The sequence below is a fragment of the Ursus maritimus genome, unplaced genomic scaffold (genome assembly GCF_017311325.1).
Source record: "Ursus maritimus isolate PB19 unplaced genomic scaffold, ASM1731132v1 scaffold_11, whole genome shotgun sequence".
Taxonomy (NCBI): Eukaryota; Metazoa; Chordata; class Mammalia; order Carnivora; family Ursidae; genus Ursus; species Ursus maritimus.
The window spans coordinates 42,002,025-42,018,742 of record NW_024423453.1 but is presented as its reverse complement, the minus strand read 5'-3'; the positions used below and the strand labels follow the sequence as shown (position 1 = coordinate 42,018,742).

The 16,718-nt window shown below is 40.5% G+C and overlaps 1 protein-coding gene across 6 annotated transcripts in view; it reads right to left on the bottom strand.

Moving 5' to 3' along the window:
• Positions 1 to 16,718, bottom strand: part of TMEM131L (transmembrane 131 like) — a 155,350-nt gene that overhangs the window by 32,658 nt on the left and 105,974 nt on the right. For all 6 annotated transcript variants that reach the window (XM_040626369.1, XM_040626370.1, XM_040626373.1 and 3 more), the window contains 12 exons: positions 16,486 to 16,544; positions 16,065 to 16,173; positions 14,142 to 14,235; positions 13,493 to 13,646; positions 12,765 to 12,935; positions 11,384 to 11,453; positions 10,182 to 10,299; positions 8,618 to 8,759; positions 7,091 to 7,200; positions 6,002 to 6,074; positions 3,387 to 3,514; positions 1,383 to 1,525 (listed from right to left, as the gene is read on the bottom strand). In XM_040626369.1, coding sequence (XP_040482303.1) covers positions 1,383 to 1,525; positions 3,387 to 3,514; positions 6,002 to 6,074; positions 7,091 to 7,200; positions 8,618 to 8,759; positions 10,182 to 10,299; positions 11,384 to 11,453; positions 12,765 to 12,935; positions 13,493 to 13,646; positions 14,142 to 14,235; positions 16,065 to 16,173; positions 16,486 to 16,544 — 1,371 coding nt within the window. The remainder of the gene's footprint in view (positions 1 to 1,382; positions 1,526 to 3,386; positions 3,515 to 6,001; positions 6,075 to 7,090; positions 7,201 to 8,617; positions 8,760 to 10,181; positions 10,300 to 11,383; positions 11,454 to 12,764; positions 12,936 to 13,492; positions 13,647 to 14,141; positions 14,236 to 16,064; positions 16,174 to 16,485; positions 16,545 to 16,718) is intronic.

Here is a 16,718-nt window from a genome sequence, read left to right as displayed (position 1 = left end):
CATTTAACTAGTCAAGATTTTAAGTTATATGACTTTCTAGGTACCAAAAGTAATCAAAATCTCTTCTTTGTTCTTTTACTCATTAAAGGTTAAGGTTAGAAGTTTATTCTTCTCAGAAGCCAAGTAGTTTGGCTACCCTTAGACACCATGCACACTTTGCTCCTGGGATCCTCACACCGAACAGGGACCAGTTAAGGGCAAGAGGCTGTGCTTCTAGAAACACAGTTCAAACACCCATTACATTCAAAAGAAGTAAGTCACTAAGTCCCTGCAAAAAAATGAGAGCATATTTTATACAGGGAGTTTAAAAAAGAAAGAATTACCACAATTTTAAATTATTCCTATAAATTTACAACCTACAAGCTTTTCCATATAAGGACTAAAATTTTATCTAGTTCTAAAGTTTTTATAATTTTCCTTAATTCCATCTTTCAAGCTCAATTCTAAATTAATGAAAGAATGAATGGAAAAGTGAATATTCTGATGAATTTTGAATGCAAATGGTCAGTAAATCTTTTCAAACTCAATGCTCAATTAGCACAGTTTTCTTAAAAAAGAAATTCCAATCGGGCATTCCATAGTGCTACAAACTATCCAATACTTTCACCAACCAGCTTTCTCCATAGGAACCACGGTGTTACACTAAAATGCTTTCAGTGTGTTCCAGAAACTCAAAATAGTAATAGGAAAACAAGGAATTTATCAAAAACATTTACATCTATTGTTTGATTTTCATATTCTTTCCTGAGGAAGTTCTTGAAACTAATATAAATAATTTAGAAGCATTTGAATTGAATACATGCACAATTTGGAAATTTCTAACGCAACATTTAGGTGAGTTTCTAAATCTGCGACATCTAATACGATAGCCGCTAGACATACACGGCTAAAATTAAAATTAAGTAAATTTAAAAACTCACACCTGCTATATTTTTAAGTGCTCATTGACCACATGTGGTTAGTGTCTGCTGTTCTGGGTGACACAGATACAGAGCATTTCCATTACTGCATCAAGTTCTACTGGTTAGCAGATCTTTACTCTTCTCTCCATTCATCATTTTGGTGTGATTTTTTTATGAAGATGTAGCTGATAACCAAACTCACATCTTCGTACTATTTATCTTAAATATCTGTCACTATACTGATAATTTAGCAAATACACTTTTTATATAGGTATCATTTAAGTTGGGTTAAATATCTTAGGCTATTGTTTTAAGCACTACTAGCCTGTCATATATGCTCGAATGCTCGCCTGATTTAATTATTTGCATCAATGCCATGAATTTACTGTCAACTTTAAAAAGAATCTTCTTATGGAATCCTTTTGCCCTTGGCTTTAGCACCAAGCCTTCCCTGTCCGAGGGCTACGCGCGTGAACTCACGTCGCCGGCAGTCCATCAGCGTGGACTCGGGCACCTTGAATCGGAGTGAACCTCCCGCACCAGGAAGCCTTCCGCCCACTTTCAGTAACTCTCTGGCTCCAAACCCTTCCACGGCAATCATGTCAATAACCGTCAAGTTATTCCTATTGGGGCAACACATACAAACACAAAGGCATTACGACAGAGTCACAAGATACAGTGCACTTGGACTTAAACATTCTTAGTTGGCAAGAACAGTCGTAAAGTTGTGAAAGAGAAAAATCAATTTGAATAGCGTGGCACCTTCAGCCATCTCACTGAATTAGAGGGTGTCCATGGGCAGTGGAAGCTGCCCCTGTACTCAGAAGAGCCCAGGCTGAGGGTGACCACGGCAAGAACAAGTGAAGGCTCGTCATCACTCTCCCACCTTGGCCGGAGAAGGCAAAGCCATGTTTTTCTAACAACCTGCCACCAGGGTAGTGATCAGACCTCCAAGACGGAGAACACAAAAAAACAAAAACAAGCTGAAAAGGTAAATTGGAGACCTCAGAGAAATATTAACAAATTTAGACTAATTGACAAAAACTGCTTACAGGGTGAATTAAGGAGTTTTCACTGTAATCGTGACTATAGGAAATTCTGCCTTAGGGATAATTCTAGAAATAAAATCCTACTGTTTTTATTGAACCAAAGATTTAAAACATCACCCCACAAATTATCTCTATCTACTCAAGTTCTTAGTCATGAAACACAAATTCAGACTAGCTTTTGCCTTTTCAGTAACGGAAATCATGATTTCTAGGACATAAAAAGTTAAATGGACTAGATGTTTAAATGATGCAGACTGGAGTGAAAGCCAGTCCTCATTAACATAAACACTGCAGAAGCAGAGGAGTTCATGCCGAATTATGCAAAATACACCAATATCTTTATATCTTTATCTAAAGGATTAAGAATCTTTAACCATTTAAAAGGCTTTAAGTTATGTTATGCTATTGTCGACAGAAAAATACTATCAATACAGAAACATAAAAAATAATTAAGTACTATAAGTAATTTAGACTTTTTGAGGCCAGGACAGTGTAACCTGGAATGAGGTAAAGTTCATCTCGGCACTTCCCAGGACCTTAGTTCTTCAATGAAGAATGGGTTTAAAATGAAAGACACTGCATGGTGTGAGAAGTCTTAGTTAAAATGCTTCATAGAACACACTCTTTTAAAAAAACTTCGGTACATTTTCCTTTTTCAGGGCATTCACTTGTAGAAGAACAAACTTATGTGATATATTAAAGGAGTCCAGAATAAAAAAGTCTTTGTCAGCAGATCTGACATTAGAAAAGCTTTAAAAAGAAACTAAAATGTCATTTATTAAAAATCAGACTTCTCACCAATGCAGAGAGCTTCAATACATATGTATTTACTGTAAATTTTTGAAAGAAGACTCAATAAACACCACCTAAAGATGAAAAAGATTTAATAATGAAAACATTTAGCTGCTTAAGTCAGTTAGCATCCACTCTCATTTAAAAGAAAGAAAAAGAAATTTTAAAAAGCCAATGGGCTCAACTATCCTCAGTCCATTGTCCTTTGGAGCTACAGAGAATTCCAGAAGCAAGGCAGCTATGAGAGTGGAGTAAATCCAAAGACTGGTATGAAAACGTACACAGCAGTGTTTCGATTACTTTCCTGAGCTAAGGTCAGAGAAGTACACATGCGTGTGTGTGTGTGTGTGTGCGCGTTCTGCTCTCGGAGACAGCAGCAGACGAGATGCTGAGCAAAGTACACTGCGGCTCTTGGAGGGAGGGCACATGGCCCCTACCTCCCAGGCCAGACGCCCCGGGGAGATAAGCGTGGAGCCTCAGGGAGCCTTTCCTCTTCCTGCCACGCAACACAGCCTCATCCCTACCAGCCAGAGAGGTGGATGGCAGCTCTTAGCTAAAGAGACTACGTAATTCTTGAGAGAAAGCAACTAGGGTGGCCGAGTCAGAGGGAAAGGAACGGGCTCCGTGACGGGAACACACCTACCGGATTAGTATGAGTGATGAAACTTTCCCGTAGTCAGCTGGCGTGAAAACTACACCGACCCTTTTCATCTCCAGAGGCTGCAAATGTAAGTGGAGGATGCCAAACCTGGATTCCTCCGAATGCATGCCCTGCAAATTTAATAAATGCAATTAAATGAATCCTGTAGAGCCAGCTTCCATCTTCATTACGTGCATTTTAGAGCATAACCGTGATTGCTCCTCTTTTACTGTCCAGATGTGACTACCCTAATCGACCTGCTGAACTTGTTTACCCTGAGAGCTCACACCAATAAACAGTTCCCGAACCACAGCTGAGAAGTGCAGGCAGAGGCTGCAGGACAACCTGCCGCGGATGCTGGAAAGGGGATTTGCTTCCTGGCTCGGATGGGAGTTGCGGCCAGAAGCAGCCTTCTCTGCCAAGATGCTCTGACTGTAAAACATCACTTAGAAACAGACCAAATAGCCTCTGCTTGAATGCGACGGGGAGCTGACCAAATACCCCTCCACGGCCAGACAACCCTAAATTCTCTTTCATACTGAGCTTCAGTTCATACAGAAACCATCTTTATCAGCATTTAGGCTCTGCACTCAGGAGAAAGATCTCTATTCACATCCTCCTTTACTTTCCCCAAGATTTCTAACTCTCTCTGCCTAAATCTTGTGTGCTAAATTTAGTATTCAAGATTGAGTTCTTCATCAGTTTTCCTCTTTCCACTGCTTTTTTCCAGCTCCTTCTCTCACTAAAAGCTATTTATTTATTTCTTAGCGCTATAATCATACAATCTGCATGGTAATAATTCTCTTTTCTGCATTCTTCATTTGAAAATTTGTTTTATCCTGCAACTGTTCCTGGCATGTCCCCATGCTATCTGAAAGAAGAAACAGTGATGGTACTTGATTCATTTTCATTAGAATTACAAACTTCATGAGGGGAGAAACCCTGCTTTACATATATCTAATATAAATGTTGAATAAAAAGCTGATTTGTAGTATTAAAACTCTAATAATAATAAAAACACCCTTTATCGACTAGTTCTTATATGCCAGGCACGGGAATATAATAAGGTCTATAAGATGCTGAGCATTCCATAAACCTTACAGAATCTTCCAACACTATTATAAGTGAGAGAGCTTAGGGAATCTGCCCAGGGTCACGAAGCAAGCCCATGGCATGAGCCTGGGGTCGGAACCCTGACTGTCCAGTTCCCCTGCTCTTCAGTAAAGGGAGTTACAACGTTTCTAAAAGCACACCAACATCATAAAAATGCATGTCATTCTTTACCTGACAGAGCTCTCATAAGAATTTTGAGTTAAACTTTAAAGTGTCTCAAAGGCATTGATACTATTCTTGATGGGAATAGTGTCCTTGATGCCAAAAGGTGTAATATCCTTGGGGAAAACCTTCGATCGCAGATGAAGCACTTTTTCCAAATGAATCCACCATTTGTTCAAATCTGAACAGAATATTTATATGTAAAAGGAATTGGCATTATTTTTGGAATTCCAAGTTATATACGGTTCAATACCATTGGGGCAAAAGATCTTTTAGTATTTTGGACTAATTTACTTCCCAAGGGCTCTGGGAGATTGCTCGGCGGAAAAGAGCATGAGAGGGAATGAGCAGGGTGGGCTCACTGACGACAACAGGACCGCGCAGCTGCCTACCCCACTTACAAAGAGAAAGGAACGTTTGCTGTAATGGGTTTCCTATTGTAACTTAACTCCGCTAAAAATCCACTTAAAAACTTGCTTTGATGAGTTTTCACTCTTAGTTGGAGGTCACCTGGTCTTCCTCTTTCTGCTCTTCAAGTGCGTCTAGAGCCAACAGTGTGTATCTTCAGAGGGATAAGTGTGGGGAAAGAAGAAAATACCCAAGGCGTTTAAATATGTGTGTGTTAGAAATACAGCTGTGTGCCTACGTGTGCTCGCCTGTGTGCTTGGACTCGTTCAGCAGATGCTCCATGTCTGACTTGATCTCACACATGGGACACTCGTAAGGAAAACACTCAGCTCCGTACAAAGAGCCACAGAACTACTGAGTGGAAACTAAGAAACAAGGCTGCCAAGTCCCCAGACAACATCCTCACCACAGGACATGTTTACTCCTCCTGCTAAGTATTTGTGCAAGACCTCACGAGTGCCCAGAGGCTTAAGAATTTCAGAGAAATCCTTCTTTACAGATGAGGTGAACATCACAGAAGCTGGGTGACTTGCTCCAAACATGAAGCCAGTCTGGTAGGAGAAGATTTTGTTTAAGTGTATTTTTACCTTATGCGGCCCTAAAAAAAAACCTGGATGGGGAATCTAAAAGAGAATTGCAAATTCTGGGGTCTCAAGTTTTATAGTTTTCTACACAGCCCTGATTCAATTGTTACTTCTTCACTCAAACGAATCCAAACTCTCAAATTAAAATGATTTACAGGCTAACATGGACCGTGCAGCTCCTGCTGCGTTCGCTAATTGGAAAAATCTGCTATGTGTGCTTAATGGCTAGAATATAAAAATAAGAAAGCCGCGTATATTATGTAAAGACACTCGAAACATAAATCAGTAAAGCCCATATGCTATGTGTATAGTTTGTTGGCATTCTTTTTCTATTTAAAGAGGACATCCTACCCGGTAAGGGCAAGCTTTGGTGAGCTGGAATTCACCAGTTGTGAAATTAATCATCTGCATATCGGTGCCAAACCTATAAAGAGAAAACATGTTTGAAATCGCATTCAGATTAGCAATAAAGACAGACTAGTGCGTGTGCATGTATACCTACTATGTGAGCACATGTGTTTGCATACGCAATTCACCCCGTCCTGTCACTCCCATGCCCCAGCCCCCCGCACTGGACCTGCTACATGCTAAGTGCTCAGTAAGTACTATGGAATGAATGACTTTGAGAGCACAGAAGGTAAAGACGCATATGGTAACAAAAGTTCTAAATACGAAGTTTTTTTTTTCCTCCAAGTGGTCCCCACAGAGCCTGACGGGAAGTGACTCTCAACCAAGGACAATTTTATCTCCCAGGGGACATCGGGCACTATCTGGAGAAGTTTCTGGTTACCACGGCTGGGGAGGTCCTACTGGCACCGCTTGGGTCGAAGCCTGGGATGTTGCTAAACACCCTCTAAGACACAGAACGGCCATTCTTCCCCCAAACAGAGTATCACCTTGTCCAAAATGTCAGTAGTGCTGAACCGGAGAAACCCTGGGATCAGACCGGGTTCTACTATGCCAAGGAAGGAAACATTCTAAGTAAAACTGGGATTGCTTTGTAAGAATAAGATAGAACATGAACATCTAACACCTTTTAGACATGCACTAAAAGAATTATCATCTTTTCTTTTTTAACACTCCATTAAAATGTACTAAAACGCAAAATTCATTTTCTTGTGTTGCCCAGAGATCGTTGTGACCTAGATTCTAAATTTTAGGAATATATGTGGGAATATCAGCAAAGATCCCTGGCCGAAGAAAAGAATATTCTGCTGGGAACCAGACTTGACACAGTAACACTAAAGATGCCGCTTGACAACGGGAAGGGGCAATTTCCATCAAGGTATATGCCCCAAGGAGCTGGGTGCCCAGGTACCGGGGTTAGTACTGTGTACACCCACATTTTTCCGGGTGAAAAATGGGAGGGACCTGGAATCATTCTGAGTCGTAACAACATTTCCCAAACCCTGCCAGAAAGTCTGCAACTGGGCGCTTTACCATTTATGCAGCAGGCGCACTGCAGCCTCGGGCTTAGGATACAAGGAGAGAGGCAGGAGCTGCACAGAGATCGGCCAAGAGGAAGGGTTCTTCACCATAAAGTACTTCACCTAGATACAGGGAAAGGCAGATCAAAACCCGGAGAAAGGCACGGCGTCGCCCCTGAAATAATCCTGCAAAAATTCATAACCTGAATCTAACCATGAGGAACCACCATGCAAATCAAGGGACATTCTAGAAAATAAAGAGCCTGCCTGCTTCAACAACGTCTCTGCTATGAAAGGCACGGAAAAGTTCAGGAAGACTACAGGTGACAAAAAAGATGTAATCATGCAATTCAAGACCCTGAACTGAATCCTGAACCAGGGGGAAAAAGAAACCTACCATAAAGTACGTGAGTGGGATAACTGGAAAAATCTGAATATGGACTGCAGACCAGGTAACATTATGCTGTTTAACGTCACATCTCCCGATTCTGATAATTACACTCTGGTATGTGGGAAGGTGCTCCTGTTCTTAAGAAAATCACACTGAAGTGGAGGGAAGGGGGGCACAGCATCTGACACTCTCAAGTGGCTCATAAAAATGTGTGTGGGGTGTGTGTGTGCAGAGAGAGAGGGGAGCAATGATAAAGCAAACGTGGCAAACACGGAAAACTGTGAATTTCTACGAAGCGTGATTGGGAGTTCTTGGTACTATTCTTGAAACTTAAATTGAAATCATTTCAAAATGAACATCTTTTGGAAAGTCTTTGATGCCACCCCTAAAGAAACCCAGTGAACGCCTCACGGAGTGTGAATTATCACCCAGACCACACGTGATGCAGGCAGCTCTCTGGCACCAAGACTTGAGACACACGTGGAAGCCTGCTGGTGTCCCTTCGCTGCCTGCGCCTTTCTCCGTGCCTCCCTAGCTCCTCGAGGGAAGCACACCCACGAGAGGAAGTCAGCACACTAAGGACAGAGAGGAACCGGCAGACAGAGCCTGGGCTCCTGGTGGCATCGCACTCCTGCCACATCCGCTTTGGACTTCTCTCCTCTGAATTTCCTGCTATGAAACAAGCTACCTCCTATATGTAAGCCTGTGTTAGTCAAGGTTTTCTCTGTTGTCAGATGTCCCACTGGTTCAGTCAGTAGAACATGCAACTCTTGATCTCGAGGTTGTAAGTTCGAGCCCCACGTTGGGTGTAGAAACTACTTTTAAAAAATTAAAAAAATAAAGTCTTAAAAAAAAAAAGACTTGCTCTGTTGTTTTGTAGTTGAACACTTTCTTGGCAGACAGATTTTGAACTGAAAACAAACTTCAGAAAATGTATTTGTTTCATGCGTTTTCAGTCTGTTTCGAGTTTTGCTCATTTGGTTCTTCCGACATCTCCCTACTAAATGCACTGAACGGCCTATGTGTGTCACGTAAAATGAATTTAAATTATGTTTGGTTCTGAAAAAGTATTCTCCAGGTGGCAAGACTCTGGTAACTCAAGAACCCAAGAGCTGGGGCGTCACCGACAAGGAGACACGCGACCCTCACCACACTGCTCCTCAGGGCGGTTGCACTGAAGTTTAACACCAGGCCGGGCTCCGCAATCAAACGAGGGAGAAAGAAAACAAAGGATTCTGACTCCTTGGATTTCTTCAAGCGACCAAACCGAGTCATCCCTAAAACAGTCCTCCTGTGAAATTCATAAAGAAAGAAATTACTTTGAAAAATAATTTTGACATTTAAAAAAATGAAATCACCAAATACCAATCTCACTAAAAGGAACGAGGTGTCTTGGGGAAAACATGGCTTATTCTGAGTCTGGGGAGAGAAAGTACAAGATGATCCTGAGACATCCTATTTTATTAGAAAGCACGGAAGCGATCAAAGAATGAATGATAAGAACATTTGAGGGACCCACAAGCTAGCCTGAAGGGGCTCTCATCAGCCAAATCTGGGACAATTTAGCATCAGAAATAATAATGGTGGTAAATGTGGTGATGAACAAAGAATCCACAGGGGTGCTCAAAAAGAAAGTAGAATGAACAAAATAATTAGGAACATCATCATTTTGCAGCCATCAATCTAACAACTAACTCATCCAGGCAAGAATTATCAGTGACATGCTCTTAGGGAACGGGAAATGTATACGTTCTCAAATTATCACAGCACATTTTACTTATTAATTTTTAATTACTTATTAAAGGAAAAATCCATCTACAATGGAGAGAGATCTGTCTGTCACACATACCGTGGGGAGAGTCAAATGATTCAACTTAGCAACACCAGCAATGGGACAAATGGACATATATGTCCCCTCCGAGCTGATGCAATGATGAACCAAGGAGGCAGCACTCTTCCCAAAAATGTTTAATGTGAATGTAGACTTGAAGAAACAATTCACCAAACCCACAGTGCTGAAGGTTCTATAAGACAACTGGCTAAGACCCTCTAAAGAGTCAACGTTATGAAAGATGAAGAAGAGGGGGGTGAGCAGAGATACACATCTAAAGAAAATTAAGAAAACATGACAACCAAATGCAATGCATGATCCCTGAATGGATCCTGGATTTAAAAAAAGGAACAAGAAAAAGACAGCCATAATGGACATTTGTGGGTCAAACAGAGAAATCTGAATACAGACTGTGTATTAGGTAATATAACTGCATCAATGTTAATTTGTGGGGTATGCAATGGTAGTGTAGTTCTATGTAGGAGGAAAATCTCCTGAGAAAATAAAATATTTCCTAATAAACCACTGAGGGTTGAAGTATGATATCTACAGCTTATTTTCAAATGACTCAGCAAAAAGAAAATGTGTGTGTGTTTGCGTGCGTGTGTACAAAGATACAGAGGTCTAGAGAGAAATAAACCAAGAGTGGTAAAATGTGAACAACGGCTGAATCCAGATGAGGAATATTTGAGTATTCACTGCACTATACTTTCAACGTTTCTGAGGTTGGAAATTTGTCAAAATAAAAGGCCAAAGAGAAATACTAATTATTAAATACTCAGGCGTGCAATTTCAGTGAAGTACTACGTGGTAGTGTCCCCCCCCACCCCCAAGCCGGTGGTGAAGAAAAGAGACAAGGAAAGGTGAACACAGAGGACGTACTTGCAGCCATCGCCAGTTTTAAATTTCTTCCATCTTTCATACAATTTATTGGCAAGTTCCGAATCCACGTCCCAGGTAGACCGATCCAGAGAAAGGCTCCCTTCCCAGTTGGGATTTTCTACAAGTTAGATCAGATGTAATATTTAGACGTACAGAAAATGCAATTCCGTTAGGAAAGAACGCCACGGGCTGTCAAACTTCTCAAACCAAGAGGACTGCCAAGCGAATCAACAACCCCCCCTTTCCTCTGACTGCTTTACTAGGAGTCCCTCTGACCCGATGGCAAATGATATATCAAATCAAACAAACATGTATAAAACAAAACTAAATTGAATTATGTAAAGGTAATAACATAAAAGACACATGGCTCATGAATACAGCCTGAAACAAGTTAAAATTATTCTTGGAACATTTTTAACAGCTTTCAATCTAACAGGCTAAACTGCTTCCCTGTAAACAGAGCTGGTCACCACCCAAGTCGTTCTTGGTTACTACGATCAGTGCTGATGGACAAACAGCGGTCCTCCCGAGGAAGGGCACAGACCAGGGGCTGGGCCTGGAGAAGGTGCCTGCTTATATTTATAAACTGGCCTCCTGTTCGCCTAGCGCTCTCTACTTATCTGTTCTGTCTGATCTGTGCTAAAGAGCGTACCAGGATGAAAACTTGGGAATCTCCCCAAAGACATCTTGTCTGTACAGTAACGGTCTCCTTACATTAAATATTTTCATACATCAGAAGGCAGGAAAAGGACTAGAAAGAGCTTCTATCTCAACACCATTCAAACTCACACACAGCTAGCACCCCCTGTACGACGTTTATGCTCCTATCACTGAAGTCTTCAAATGCAATTCCAGGTTATTTTTACCAATTTGTAGTCAGCCCTTTTCTAAAAGAACCAGAACCTTCCAATTTTTCCTGGACACAAGGTTGCTGTGACCATCAAATAATGTGTTCGAAAAAAATCCCTTACAAAAAGTTCAAGCTGCTTAAGGGGACATTATTTACACAAGGACCTTGGGTGTTTTTGCAGGATTCTTAACAATTGCAAGTCATTCTGTGAATGGTTATGCTCAAGAATAAAATATGATACAATTATGTGTATGGTATTAATTATTCCATCTACAGATGCTATTTTTCCTCACTACTTCCCACCCAACCCCAAACTAGAGTTCTACAGAAAGCCTAAGGGCAAAATACTTACCTGTTTTTGATTTTCCCATGAAATAATGCATGCCACAATGTGCTATCACTTCAAAACCCAGACTCCCTTCCTAGATTGAAAAGTAATATATGAATAACTTAAAACACAACACTAAACATAAAAATCCTAATGCACTCAAATGCGAAGCAGACAATGGCTTCCACCTCGGTGAATTTCTCTTTAACCAGAAGCCAAACAATGAGAAAGTGATGTCTTGGCCTCCCTTCTTCTTGAATGAGAGCTCTGAACTGTCTCTCATAGGAAGGATCATGGCAGTGCATTGGGCACAGCCATCAATGCCCACAGTGACGATCCATGCGCCCCAAAGACACAAAGCTGCCTTCTGAATTAGAGGTTAATCTCAGGACACTCCTGATTGGTTAAAAAACAAAACAAAACAAAAAAAACCGTACTCTGATTTTCTGAAAAACAGTATACCAATCTAGAGTAACTCGTAAGCCACTTGGGACATTTCAATTGATGTGCCGCTTCCTACCGGGTGGGAAAGCACAGACTTGCTAACTCCACGTATATGCGAAACCTGCCTCCTTCCTCCCACAGGAGCTCTTCTTAAAATGCGACTCTTGCTCGGAAAAAGGAAATTTCTAAGAAATCTCCCCGGCTCGAAATACAGATGAATGGAATTAACCTTGCATCTTGTGTCGTTTAATTTTAGAGGTCCTACCTTCAAGCCTATAGCTAAGCATGAGGCGTTTCTATCTATGAAACACCAACACTAATAAGTGAGAAAAATCATAAAGATGGTTGCATGAATGTCTCAGTGAAAAATTAGAACCCAGCATTATACAGAATAGCTTGGATCAAAAAGAAGCAATAACAGTAACCAAACGAAAATAAATAAACATTAAGGAAAAAATGAGACATGTTCAAGATAAGATCTAAATTAAATACGGCTTACCCAGATTTTAGAAAGCCTTTTAATTGAGAACCCTTTCAGGTTTTAGATTTGGCCCACTAAAGAAATGCAAGGATTGCAAGCCACCGAGAGTCACTTCCCAGAGGCCTAACTAAAGCATTTAACCGCCTAGTTTCCTTGAATTCATTGCTAGTGGGCACTAAAAGCTCAACTGCGTTTTCTATAGCAAGCACGTATTCCTTGCTCTTCAAATTTGGAAATAAATGAAAATGAGATTAACCTATTTGCATTATTTTATTCAAGAATGTCAAATTACTTTATGAAAAATAGAAAGTCTTTCCAAATAAAGAGTTCCATATCGAAACCTGGCCTAGGAATATCCTTCAAATTTCTTAGATAGTCTTAAAGAACATAAGCTTAACTCTGACCATAAAACCCAAGCACCGTAAGTTAATAAACAGTAATTATTATGAGAATTATAACACATAGTGTTGTAAACAATACCTTGGTTGGGGCTGAGTAAATCTGTAGAGGTATTGCAAACACGGCACCTGTGTTTGTAGTCAAAAATACATGGGCGAATAGGTTTATGGCAATGTGTTTAACAGCAAGTTTCAAAGAAAATATATTCCAACAGCCTGGAGGTAGAAATAAAGGGCCAGTGAAATTCAGAATCTAAAAAGAAAAAAAGGCAAGAGAAATTACTTTTCCTAACACTAATTATGATTAAGACTGTTATAAAGTATGATACTAATGTTCTTCTGTACTTTTAAAAATATAATTTAAACTCACTTATTTCCAGGACAAAGATTGAAATGCTTTTATATAAATGACAGGTTTTAATGTTTCGTATGCTACTGTTTTTAAATCTCACAAAAGTAATCCTGAAATTTTCATGGGTGGTATTCTGAAAAAGTCTATTTTGTCATTAATTAGGCTTACTTTTAATAAATACAAACTTTTTAGTATAAATTATACATTGTAATCTTTTTGAACAACAGTAAGAGCAAATATCATTTAAGAATATATCTTGGTCCCTTTGCGCTCCTTGAACAACAGTTTAAAAAAATAAACAAACAGATCCCAGAAGTAACTCTGAAAACATTAAGAGAAAAATACTTGTTTAAAAAATCAGAAGTAAAAATGAAATTTTATAAATATTAATTTCATGGCATCTGACCTTAAACAAAGCTTAAAATAGGCTAAAACCAGGATAAAAATACCACACGTACCTTTAAAATGTGCTTGGTCTCCTTGGAAACAAACACATCCTTTAATACAACACTACGGTCGAAATGGTTGAGGTACCACATTGACCAAACCCCGGAAGTGTTCTCGTGAGTCTCTATGTGAAACTGGGTTGCCGAGGAGTCCATTCTAAAATACCTGTGAACACAGGACATGCATGCTATCAGCCCAGAGTGTGAGACAATCGGCAGCACTCAACGTGCCTCCGAGTGCAGAGAGAGGAGCGTCGTAAAATGTCAGAGAGTGCAGGTTAGTAGTGCTAGGAAACAAGCTTCGAGACTGCCTTCTTCGACCTTCGTGCCCACGTGGAACATCTGAAGGCCAGAGGTTAGGGACCAGACCAGGACCAGGCCAGCACACGGAGCCGCCAGGGCAACGCCAGGACCCAAAGGCACCTCCCCTTCCTTCTCCCACACCTGGCTCCCCAGCCCGGGCCCAGGCCCCAAACTGAATCATTCTGTTTCCCCTCTCCCATTCTGCAATCAGCCCTTCCCCTGCTTGTCAGCAGTGTTAATGTGTGGAAGGCAAGTCCTGGGAGAGAGAATCATACACATCTTACCAGTTATATTTTTCAATCATTGCGAGATGAAAACAAATAAACACATGATTTAAGGGAAAGTGGAATCACCCTACCCTTGAACCACAGGAGAGGAGAGACATGCTTTTAGTGTTGAAGTGTTTTTCATTTTCTTCACGTCTTCTGTAATTTCACTGTCACATGACGTAGCTGTTTTGAGACACAAAGAAATAAATGTGAAGCATTAAGTTATCTTTTCTTTCATTACCTTGAACAAAAACAAGATCTATGTTTTATTTATAACTTTCTAATGACTTCACTTTTCAGTCTCCATTAAAACAGTGCATCAGATACCAATGGTAAAATCCTTTCTCAAACACTCGTATCTTTTTCTCTGCTGGCTTACGGCCAATCATCTAGAACATGGTGTCTGCCACCCCCACCCCCTCCCCATCCACCCCTTTTTTAAACCAACCTCTCATTTCTTCTTTTGGGGAAAAAAAAAAAGAGAGTGAACACTTTATGGCTTCTCTTTACAAAGATCTGCATTCACCATAAATAAAGTCTTTAGTTCTGCCAGGGATGACAAAAGTGAAAAATGACGCTCAGCTGGGTGGGGTAAAGAGGAGCATGTGGAGGCATGAGCAAGAAAGGAAGACAACCAAAACAGCAAGACGGAGCTTCACAGTAGAATAGGAATGAAGCCCAAAACACGGTGAATTATCAAAACAACACTTTTAAGCTTTCCTCGAGCTAGGTTGTAATATTAAGACACTGGTATTGAATTCTTAACTCTGATACGAATACGCAAGTCTTTTGGGGGGGGTGTTTATTTCCTTGAAAGAGAGAGAGTGAGCGCGAGGGGGGGAAGGGCAGAGGGAGCAGGGACAAGCAGACTCCCCACTGAGCAGGGAGACTGACTCAGGGCTTGACCTGAGCTCAAAGCAGAAGCTTACCTGACTGAGCCACCCAGGCTCCCCTAGTCTTTTTTTTTTTCTTAAGCTACATATACGGCCCCCAAAAATATTCAAACACTAACAAAAATGTGAAAATAAAGTCTACCGTTCACCCGAGTTCCCAATTATCTTAAAGGAAACAGTTGCTGGCAGATCTTACACACCCATCCAGTGTTCTGTGCATATCCAAGTACACAGACCCCCCAAAAAACACCAAGGGTGCACACGGCGCTGGCACACACGCCTCCTAAAAGCTGCAGGGCACACCCTCCCGGAGATGCCCGACAATTCCGCCAGCCTCCTATCGACGGGTGTTGACACTGCTCCATTGTCACCAACAGTGCACATTTCTGTAGCTACAGCTGTGCACACGTATATGAGTCTATCTGTAGATGGTTCCTTGACGTAGAGCTAAGGATCAAAGGGCATCTACGTGCATTTAAATTTTCAAGCTTGTCAATTTTCCCTCCCAAAAAAGCCTGCATTGGTTTATACTCTTGTCAAAAACATGTTTTCTCCCCTAAGCATCACCAACACAGAATATGAACAATGTTTTTATCTTTATTGATCTAAGTAGTAAATTATATCTCACTTGTTGCTTTAATTAACACTTCTTGAAATATAAGTGAGGCAGGGCATGTTTTCATATGTTTAAAACCATTTGCATTTCTTTACAGAACTCTACCGTAAATAAATAAGAACCCAAAGAGAGGACTGGGTTTATACTCACTAGATCTGCACTGCATTCTGCACCAAGAAACACAACCGGGGCAGGAGAACTCTCTATCTGGGGAAGCAGGCCCTCCACCAAACACATCTACATCCTGCTCTTTCAAATCACCAACTCAGTTAAGCTTTAAATGCAAAATCCTACACGTGTGGCAGAATAAAAGTGGCATCAACGGTCATTCTTCTCGTCATTCTCTCTTTAGAACTATTAAGACTGCAGAATTATAATCAAACAACCCACTCACTTTCTGAAAACCTTGCTTATTACTCTGTTGTTCTAAGTCATTTCACAGAAAGAATGATCATGAGTAGATAATGAAAATAGACAATCTCCGATATTTTAAAAATCTGTACCTTTGCAAGTGAAAGAGGCGATTTTTGTAAAGTTCGTCGTAGAAGTAGGTAGGAGTACTGGTTCAAACTGCAGAGACAGGGCATCTCTCTGTGAGAAATGATGTACGTCCTACAAAAAAAAAAAAATCCATATTACTATGCTCAGCTGGGTGAGTATTTATCCAATTTGAATCAACTCTGCTAAAAGAACTAAGTGGCTCAGACTGGCATACAAGCAACTGCTCAGCATGTGTCTATAGCAGTGAAGGGGTGCTGACAACCTTCACCCTAATATGGGTTCAAGCAAGGGAAAATGGGCGTAAATTAATGCGAAAGAATGAGACAAGTGTTTCTGTATCTGTTCCTGAAAAATCCTCATGTTCTGCAATTAAACACACACTTGTCAGTTTAAAATTTACTTTATGTAAGCATTTACAATTACCTGTATCCAAATAAGGCTGTCTCCTGAATGTAATATATACATATTTACTGCCGAATCATCTGTCCAAAAGAATCAGAACAATGAGATTAAAACAAAGGGCCATCTCCTTCTCACACCTTAATATAGTAGTTAAAATACCATATTACACATTTCTATACAAAATGTGACTCATTTTTCTACACTACAATTGAAACTGGGAGCTATTTTCTGTTGGGTATTCTTCTAAGTCATAA